The sequence below is a fragment of the Lolium perenne genome, chromosome 3 (genome assembly GCF_019359855.2).
Source record: "Lolium perenne isolate Kyuss_39 chromosome 3, Kyuss_2.0, whole genome shotgun sequence".
In the NCBI taxonomy this organism is placed as follows: domain Eukaryota; kingdom Viridiplantae; phylum Streptophyta; class Magnoliopsida; order Poales; family Poaceae; genus Lolium; species Lolium perenne.
This window is the reverse complement of record NC_067246.2, coordinates 66,819,115-66,829,671: the sequence shown is the minus strand read 5'-3', so window position 1 is coordinate 66,829,671 and position 10,557 is coordinate 66,819,115. Positions and strand designations below refer to the sequence as shown.

The 10,557-nt window shown below is 39.7% G+C and overlaps 1 protein-coding gene across 2 annotated transcripts; it reads left to right on the top strand.

The window, feature by feature from the left end:
• The first annotated feature begins 2,436 nt into the window (after positions 1 to 2,436).
• Positions 2,437 to 7,780, top strand: LOC127341635 (DDT domain-containing protein DDR4). Of its 2 annotated transcripts, XM_051367508.1 has the most exons (12): positions 2,437 to 2,632; positions 2,718 to 2,828; positions 3,750 to 3,836; positions 3,923 to 3,960; positions 4,050 to 4,131; positions 4,264 to 4,370; positions 5,240 to 5,402; positions 5,479 to 5,571; positions 5,688 to 5,796; positions 6,363 to 6,405; positions 6,810 to 7,360; positions 7,412 to 7,780. In XM_051367508.1, exons 1-12 carry the CDS (start codon positions 2,483 to 2,485, stop codon positions 7,510 to 7,512), a joined length of 1,635 nt encoding a protein of 544 aa, XP_051223468.1. In that variant the 5' UTR covers positions 2,437 to 2,482; the 3' UTR covers positions 7,513 to 7,780. The 2 variants fall into 2 exon arrangements, with proteins under 2 accessions (XP_051223468.1, XP_051223467.1); XM_051367507.1 differs by having other exon boundaries at positions 6,810 to 7,780.
• The last annotated feature ends 2,777 nt before the right edge of the window (positions 7,781 to 10,557 follow it).

Here is a 10,557-nt window from a genome sequence, read left to right as displayed (position 1 = left end):
GGCTTTCTGGCAACAAGCCCTGCATGATGTAGGCTTACACTTGACTACATATTACAATAATAATTCTAGATAAATTATCATCGTGCAAGGCTCAAAAATAAGACGCAAACTTGTTGCTACATATTACAATTATATCTAGGGACAATGTGAATAACTCATAAATAAATACATAAGGAATATATTAATTTGCATGACCGCCTCTAGGGCATATTCCAATAATGGCGTCCACGTCGATCCCATATAAGCCTTGCCATTGTTCCTCGCATGTAGTATGCAAAATAAAATTGCATGCCTGTCCTCGACCTTGGATTATGTTCGATCTTAGATGTACAAGTGTAAGCCTACATCTCTAGTTTTTTAAGTGAACTAAGCCTACATTCAACTTGTATATATTCAGGTGTCCTGTATCACTTGCTCCGATTCCTTGTTGATAGATCTCTTCATAATCAAGAAGTATGTCTTAGTCCACAATGTGCATTAAGTAGTATTACTCATTTACTAATATCATGCACATAAACCAATCAAGTAGGACCCTATATGCAACAACAAACACATATAGCATCATAATAACAAAATATCGCGTCAATGTATTAGATTTTATTGGCGATTTGATGTCTACGCTTGGTGCATTAGTTTTCAAATACCCCTCAGCTACAAAGCTCATAGTCATTGTTCCCAACTTTATATCTTTTTCTTGTGTACTAGATTTTATTGGCGATTTGATGTCCACGTCAATACTCCCTCCATTTTAGAAAATATGGCGTCCTTGTTTTGCGTGTTTTTTCTTTGACTAAAGATTACTCTATATATACAAAGATTTTTGGTTTAAAATTAGAATCATTATAAAGTGTTTTTCAATATGAACTCAACGATATAAATTAAGTACAATATGATTTTGTTGCTCAATTTGTTTGGTCAAAGTTCGTCTTAAAATATGTGTGCGCCTTATTCATTGAAACGGAGGTAGTATAGAGTACTAGACCCCTCATACTCTTTTTTTTTTCAAAATGAGGCACATTAATACAATAGTAACACGTCAACATAAACATAGCATGTTGAAAATTTGTTCCTAGAGTCCCCACGCCAAACTTTTGCCAATAATAGCAAGATAGATAGTCCATTCAACACAAGTGGCAAGCTAGAAATCTAAGTCTAACAAGTGTAATTGTCAAGAATGGAATGGATGAAATACATACCTTTTTTTTGCAAAGGCAACTTATATTATGTTTGGATGTATGGTGATGATGTTAGATATAATGAACTTGGTAACTTTCTTGGGATGGTTCAAACAGGGATGCCCAATTTGGTTGATTGGGGTGGTCCAAAATTTTGTTTGGTTCGGCTAGATTGAATGGAATGTCATGAGATCAAGTGACTAAATTTGATAAGTCACCTTTGTATTTGTGAATTTTTTACCATTTATATATATCAAAACAAACGTCACTCCCATGCTTGAATAACCATTGGTCAATATATGATCTTGTTGTGTCAACCACTATTAAAATAAAACCTACTTATTGTAATAAAGGAATCTTTAGCGCAACCCTCTTGTTTTGCTTAGAGGGGTGTTTTGGGGTGTGATAGTGCACCTGTTGCGTGATGGCTTCTGTTTTTTCGATATATGATCTTTGTTAGACATGTGTTAAATAAATAAATAAAAGAAGTCATATGCATCCTTTCGATGCAGGGGCTATGGTCCTCCTTCCATTTTGAAGAAAATGAAAAAGGTTTGATTTTTTTTACTTGTGTAGGTAAGTAGAGACTTATACCCTTATAATTCTTTGGTATTACTACCATTTGTGATGTGTGTCAAATCATACACTCCCTCCATATCTCAATTTTTTAAGCCACGGGTGTATCTGCAACTAAAATATATCTAAATATATTCGTATCTAGATAAAACTAAAACAGTTGACTTTTAAACGGAGATAGTATGATTATTTTTTTTCCGGCAGAAATTTCCAGAAGTCACATATTCTTACATTTAATCAATTTTTTACACAAAAATACCAATGTACATGAAATTAAATAACTGTATTATTGAACTACATGTTAAGATGAACCTAGCAATTTAATTTAGTATCGCAAATACCGCTACTTTTCACTAGAAAGTTAGTCAAAGTTAACAAAGCGTGACTTACGACATATCTAAAGTAACGGGGAGAGTACATGTGTAAAAAATCAAAAAAAAAATCCATAATATTTTAAAAATTACACGTGTAAAAGCGTATCCTGTCAAAATTTGGTACCCCGTAGTATAAATTTGCAAATTTTCCAAAATCGAGATGAAAAAAATCTATGTTTATTTTGGCATATAACGCCATGTGTTTTCGAGTAAATAAAAGAACATGCCACCGCTCTCCCTGGGGGCAAAAAAAACCCTATAATACTCGACGGCTCACAGACACAGTGCCGCCTCCCCTAGCGCCTCTCTGCCCACCAATTCGCCCCCCTTCCCGCCCACCCAACGCTCCCCGCCCCCATGGCGTCGCCGGCGAAGCGCGCGAGGCCCTCCGCCCCGCCCAAGTCCCCGGGGCCACCGCCGCAGCCTCTACAGGACGCCCCGGCCGAGGATCCCCGCGCGCTCCTCCGCCGCCGGTGGGAGCTCGCCTCCGTCCTCCACTTCCTCCAGGTGAGCCCCCGCTTCCGCTTAGCCGCCTAGGGTTTTCTCTTCCCCATTTTCTCTCATCCCACCTAACCGGATTGGAAATTCGCAGGTGTTCGAGCCGGTGATCGAGGCCGACCTGGGCCTCTCGGCCGACGAGATCGAGACGGCGCTCATCGAGAACAACCGCGACCTCGCTCGCATACACATTGCCCTCCTCAAGGTAGTACCACTATCCTTTTCCATTACCATCTTAATTGTTTTCCCTGTGCTGGGCATACATAACTCCAATACAGCATTAATAGCACATTGAAATCACTTTGCTGGCCTGATTTGGTTGGCCAGCAGTGTACTAATTGCCTGTGCAGAGATCAGATGCGTAGTGGCATGAGTGCGTAATGGAGTCTGTTTTGAGTCGGTGCAATCTGTTAACCTTTTCATCACTCGATCTCCAAAAAAAAAAATATAGCGTCTCCTTCCCCTTATGATATTTGTTTTCACTAACTGCGTACTGCGCTTATTTAGTTACTCGTGTTAACGTTTATGAAACAGGAAAAATAATTTACTCAAAACAGGACTTGTGGCGCTTATTTTATGCTTTACGTATTTGTAACTAGACGCCTTTTTGTTGTGCATATATATTTGTTGTCAGCGTTAACATAGTGTTGTCAGCGTTTACCAACAGGACTTGTGGCGCTTATTTTATGCTTTACGTATTTGTAACTAGACGCCTTTTTGTTGTGCATATATATTTGTTGTCAGCGTTAACATAGTGTTGTCAGCGTTTACCAACAGGACTTGTGGCGCTTATTTTATGCTTTACGTATTTGTAACTAGACGCCTTTTTGTTGTGCATATATATTTGTTATCAGCGTTAACATAGTGTTGTCAGCGTTTACCAACAGGACCTGTGTGGCGCATATTTCATGGTTTACGTATTTGTACCAAAACTTCTTTGTTGTTTATTACATGTAGATGATATATTGCCTACGCATCTGCTGAAAACGGTTTTATGACACCTAGGCCTGTTTTTAGCATAGTTGTTCTTGCCACAAACAGAACGAATTATTAACTTGTTTTCTTCGTACCATGCCATGTTTGTCACAGATGTTGTTTGCTAACTTGTACTAGTAAAATGTTTCAGGGAATACCACCAGTCAGCAAGAATCTCAATGTTGACGATGGATGGGTAATAGCAACTGCCAAGAAACTATCCGATTGGTGGTCATGGGTAGGTTGCTAGAACACATTGGTTGGTCATTTTATACTAGTTTAAACAAAATAGACTAGCCCAGGTTTTAACAATTTTGGTTTCAGGTTGCTGAAGGAACCAACCCGTTCAAACAAAGTCCTGGGTACGCATCGTCGTATTGTAAATAATGCTGTGTGTATTACCCTGTTGATTTTTATTTTTTCATCACCTTAACTTATTTTGTTGGTGCAGTAAGGAAGTAGAGACATTTAAGGAGCTGGATCCAGTATCTCGTTTATTTATACTCAAGGCGCTTTGTGAAGTTCGGTCAGAGGTATTTCTTTTGTGGAACAAGTTATCAATTTCTCAAGTTTCAGCTAGCTGAGTAATTTGATCAATGAAATACCAACAAGTTCTCTCGAGCATTTTACACACATTAGATTGATAGAAATTATCTGTATTGCAGCAAAATGATGCAGTATGGTACATTAATGATGAAATGAAGAAAGGAGTTAATATTTCCAACTTCCGGAAAGAAAAGTTAGGGAGTGCCAGTGATGGGTCTGTATACTGGTGTGTATTTTTGTTCCCTTCTCTTCACATTTTCCATAATCTACCATCTCCAGTCACTGAATTTACATTTCAAGTTTTTTTTTACATTGCCGGTAACAGCAAGTGTTGACTGAGAAGTCTTGTAACCCTTGATCAGGGCAAAACATAATATGCCTATTTTACCCATAGGCACACATGTCATAGACACAAGGTGGCATGCATATCATAGGCTGATAGGCACAGGGGGAAATTTAGCGCATGATGTAATTATTATTTTCTACAAGCGTCAAATCTATCATATGATGGGAATGAGGCTGGTATCAATTATTGGGTTATGGGCTCATCACCTAGTTAAAGATGTTTTTGCATATTCCAAACTTCCAACATAAAAGTTGATGCAATCTGTAATATACTTGGCTTGATTATATTGGATACTTGGAAGAGTTGAATTGCACCTCAAGTTATTACCTTAGTCCATAGATATACTCGACATTTGTCTTGGTTTTCCTTATGCCTTTTAATTATGGATGATCAAATTGAGATGCTCAGCTGTAAGGCAAGCAACAGGCTTTAAATGCAAAAGAGGTTTTGATGGCTGTTCTACAAACTTGATAGCATGTGACTGATTGATAAGAATTTTCTCCTCCATTCTTGGTATTGCCCTTCTTGGTTTTCAGATGACCACCTATTGTATACACAGTAAGAACTCTTCTAATATGGCACATGCTTCAGTTAAAGTGACGCTTTACGTATTTGGCAATCTTTCACCGTGAATCTTTATATTAATGTTTGTTTCTTTTAATTGCACATCCATAAAATAAGGAAGCAGACCCTTGGTACTTTTATGTTTGTCTTCTTGCTGATACTTCATTAACTTTCCTGGTTGCTAGGTATGTTGGAGACTCAACTGTTGGTCATAGGTTATTCAAAGAAGATGTAACGGTTGATTATAAGCAGAACTGGAAGGGGAAGAATGGCCGTTTGACAAAACCAGTTCTTAATATTCACTGGGAAACAGCTGCGACTAACCTCGATGAGTTTCTTGATATATCAGTTAGGGTTCCTGCTGATATGTTCTTCATGTCCATTTCACTTTGTAGTACCAATATTTGACATGTGACGTTTACAGGAAAAGTTATGCAGCAAGAAGGGTCGATCTGAATCTGCCATTGGACAGCATCTCAAGGAAAATACCATTCCAGCTGTGGAGAAGTTTGAAAAGGTAGCTTCCATCTTACTTGCTTTTATTGCAATGTTTGCATTTATTCTTGGCAGCAGATTGTACTTTATCGCGCTGATGATTTATCACTACATTTTTACCTGTTCTTTAAATTGCAGAAGAAAGAGAGGGAATTAAAACGTCGGCAGCAGAAGGATGAACGAGCTCTTGCTAATATTTTCCAAACCCGCGCTTTACGCGAACGTAAACCTGTCAGCTACAATTACTGTAAGGAGCTTCTTTATTCAACAACCTTAGCTAAACGTGAAAAAATGAAACATTTTTTTCCTTACATTAGCAATTATCTTGGGGCTCATGACCTGCAGCTTGGTTGTTTATATTGAAAACTCATGCTATTTTGGCATCGCTCATTCTGTAGTCAACTTTATGCATCTATTGATATTATCCTTTTATTATTGGTTCTAATCATCGTAAGCAAGTTCACTGGAATGGAAAACTGATACTCCCTCCGTTCCAAATTAGTAGCCACAGATTCATCTAGATTCACATGTATCTCTACACACTAAAACGCGTATAGATACATGCGAATCTAGACAAATTTGAGTGAACTAATTTGGACCAGAGGGAGTATTGTTTGTTGGTGTTTGTTTGTTCATAACTCCCACTAAACAGACCAGTAGTGTGATTTAACATTTTCAAGATGTGATGTAACTGGCTTGCTTCCATTATTTTCCAATTTTGTAGAAGTTGATATTATAACTGGTAAATAAATAAACTGTGACCGCCTGCTATCTTTTAGCATTGATGATATCCTGTATTGGTTTTGTGTGCAGCTGATTATGATCGTTCCATAAAGGAGGCAATAAAAGCTACAGCGTAAGTTAAAACCACTCCAACCCTGCTGTTTCCCACTAGTTTCTTAGGAGTAGTATTTGGCTGTTCTCGGCGATAGACGTATACGTAAATTTCTTATGGTATTGCTTACTGCCTTTTGAGTTTTGAATGTGCATCTTTACTTGATATTTACATTATAAATAAGCATGCTCTATGGTTTGCGCATTTGTTTGGGGAATGGTGCATATAGAAAATTCTGAAGAAGAAAAATGATGTAGGTTCCAGGGATTTTTGACCCTGGCAGATTTTCCTGGGAGAAACATCAAAAGTGGGACGCAGATTGCATTCTCATCTGCTTTTCATCTACTGAAGTTTTAGCAGTTGCCCTTTTCTTATGCAATGTCAGATGCATTCTTCTTGAAAATAAATTATGTACTTTAATGCAGGAAAGGAAAGGAATCTGATCCACCTAAGGAGGCAGGCAAGAAGAGAAGGCATGTTCCAGATCAGGGAGACAATGGAGCCAATGTAGGATCTGACATCAGTCCAGAGAATAATGAAGTTAGAGAACAGGTGGATGCCAAGGACCTAGATGATCCTAGTTCTGACGATGGTGAAGTCTCAGACTATAATGATAAAGATGATGGCTCCTCCAGCAGCGACGAGGACACTGATGCTTCCGATTCCCACGAGAGCAACTCCGATGAGGAGGAAGTTGTTGTGACGCGCAAGAGGACTCGTCTTGCTGCCCGTAAGGTTGATAGCAAGCCTCGACAGCAAGGGCTTCGTCGGAGTCGAAGAAACATGAAAAGTGATGATGAAGAGATGGTGCAACCAGGGCAGGTTACACCTGAAGCAATGACAAAGAAAACGACGAGGCAACGACCGACACCCATCTCCAAGCAATTCGCCATGTCAGGCTCTGAAGATGAAGATGATGTTGTTGCAGATTCGGGGTCAGAGTCGGAAGATGATGTAGTTGCAGACTCTGGGTCAGGCTCAGAGGAGGATGATGTAGTTGCAGACTCTGGCTCTGGCTCTGGCTCAGGCTCTGAAGATGATGCAGTTGCAGAGTCTGGCTCAGGCTCTGAAGATGATGTAGTTGCAGAGCCTGATGCAGACTCTGGGGAGGAATCTGGCTCACCTTAGGTGAGCATCGGTGCTCCTCTTTTGCACCTTGTGTTGTAGAAGTCTGGCTAGTTCAACAGGTTTAGGGTCCTGGCCTCGCCGGGCTTCCAGCTGTACCAGCTGGGGGAAACCAGACAGCAGCGGCATTTCCCCCATTGTTAGTTATATAGTTGTCTTCGAAGTCGTGGGAATACCTATATTACAGTGATTGTACATTCTTGTCAGCATGTTGTGTCGCCAGTAGAAGATATTAAATTATATACTTTATAATACTTAATAATTTGATCAAGCATGACCTGTCCAGCCTGCTGCAGATTTTGTTATGCGTGTTGTTTGGGTTGAACTGGGTGCCTGTTTTTGCTGTTTGATGTGCCATGGAGGCCAGGGATATTGTGCAAGGGTTACTGAGGGTCAGAGAGAGGTCAAACTAGCTATCCAGGTAATTTAGACCATGTCCTGTAATCTTCAGAACTAGCTGCTTATGAATTTAGACCATATCGTGAAAATCTTCATAACTAGCTAGCTGGTGATGAATTAGGGATGAAGCGACATGAGCAGACGATTCAAGTCCAGCTACCGATCTAACTGATTCTGGCCCTCCGCCACGCACAGAGAAGTCAAAGAAAATCTTGCAACAAACATATTAGTATCTGTTCATGACTTGCTCAAGACTTACAAGATTGGAGTGACAAGAAAAAAGAATTCCTAGCTATATTCATGAACGGCTAATTATTACTATCATGAATCGGCATGCTCCTTGTCGTCGTCCGTCAGATGGATCAGTGGACGAGGTAGGTGACGGCGAGCGCGGCGGCCATGAGCAGGTACGCCACGGCCTGATCGACCCTCCTGCCGTCGCCGGCCACGGCCGCCAGCCCCTCCGTCTTCCTCGCGCCGCCCTGCGCCACGCCGGCGGGCGAGTCGACGGCAGCCGGGCGAGCCATCGCGTGAACAGGAGATGAATCGATCGGCGCGGCGGTAGGTTGCAGGCCCTTGACGGCGGCGCAAGTCAAGAATGTAGTACACCAAAGGAGAAGCTAGAGAAGTCCTATCTTATGATATAGCAGTGGTTGTTGTGATTCCTGGCAGCGGGGATTTGCCGTGCTTATATAGGGGAGTCCGGAGGGTTCACGGTGATCGTTGAATTCGCAGTCAAACGTGCGTGCGTGCTCCCGGTGGCAGATGGAAGCTTCTTGCTTAGGCGCGTATTAGTCGTTCGTTCCGAAAGTTCTTCGGAGTTATCCGTGGCTGGCAGGCACCCGGAGGAAGGGGGCCTTGATTCGAACGAAACCGCGTCCAGACCCAACTAGCTCAGCACTGGCGACAGCGTGCACTACTAGTCTGCCGCTTGACTAGTCAATAGTCATTCCCTTCTTGTTTTTGTCCCCAGTTCCATTTTTTCTTTGCTTTATTTTGTTCGTCTTCCTTTACTGAGGTTGCACTCTTACGTATTCTTTTTCGTTTTCTGTCATCCTTTCATCCCCTCTTCCTTGTTTTTACTTTCACATTTGATCCATCAATAGATATGTATTCATAATTCAGTATTTTTTTCACCGGTTATAATATGTCTGTTTACAGTACTTATTTTATACTTCAAAAAGAGAGTATTAGTACAAGAAAGTATATTAGTTAAAAAAAAGTACATCATGTTTTGTCTGAGTTACGGGTGCAATTTTTTTTTCAAATTCTATAGGTGTTGAAGCATATCTAAATATTTTACTCATGAAGCATTTGTGATTTATCGAAACCCTTACTGATTTATATGAATATTTCAGTACAATTTGGAACAAATTTCAAAAACCAGTACTGATTTACATGAATGTTTCACTGCAAATTATAACATATTTCATAAAATATAGGAACAGATGCAAAACAAACTAAACAATTCTTCCTATAAGACGTCGATATGTATGATTTTGTTAAAGGTCCTCTATAAACGTATTCCATGTCTATGACTAAATATATCCTAGGTCCACTGTGCGCATAGCCTAACTAGTCTACTAGAAATTTCTAAAAGACAACTGAAATAACATGTCACAACTTGAGCATTTTTTCGAAGGAAGTAATTATGGACACAAAGTGGAATTATTGAAGTAACAACACTCTTGATTTTCTAGGTGAGCTAGTATATGGAAACAAAGTATGCCAAGGACAACAATTAGTACATAAAACGGCGTAACTATTCTTTTTCCCCCTTCTAAAAAGAGAAGGAAATTTTTGGCAGAAATTCAATTTGGCTCCTGGTTGCATATGCTTTCACCACCCAAAAAATAATATTTTTAATTTTCAAAAATTCCAACAAACTTTTTTTTGCATGTGCATCTCAATAATCTATGTGTGTTCGTAATCTAATATTTTTTATGGTCTATGTAAAAAATACAAAACATGTCTCACAAAAATCCATATTTTTATCACAAAATTTTGACTTTTTTACCCAACCAAATGACAAGTCGATTTTTCATGGAAAAACTTTGTGCCCACATACCATGCGAAGATGTACATGTGATTTTTTGTTTATTTTCTTTCAATATTTCAAAATATATCAAAGATGCATTTTAAAATAAAGTGACATATGCACCCAAGAGCCAAATTATCAATGTGTTTGGACATGTTATAATATCTAGCTTTTTACTGGTGTACCTTGTTTGTCGAGTTGTGACTTTGTCATATAGGATTGTATCACGTAGTTCAATTTTAGTGAATCTTTTTCCACATTCCCCTAAATCAACAAAAATGTACAAAATTGTAATCGCCGATTCACCCTTCCCCTAGTCGACCAACCATGTTTTTTTTCAGAATGCCCTCTAAATTTAGTGTAAAATTACATTACCTACCACCGTATACCTAAACCATGACTTATCTCCTACACTTTCTGGATTCCTCATATCTCCTCTTCCTCTGCAATGGTCTTGTTGATGTCAACATGCCCCGTCCCTCTCCTCCCTATCTTGTTGAATCCTTCCTCCTCCCATCAACTGCATTGCCGGTACAAGTGTCTCCGCCCTCCACATCAATTTTTCCTCTAGAAGTGGTGCACCCTACCCGCAATCAGTGGCAGGCACATGA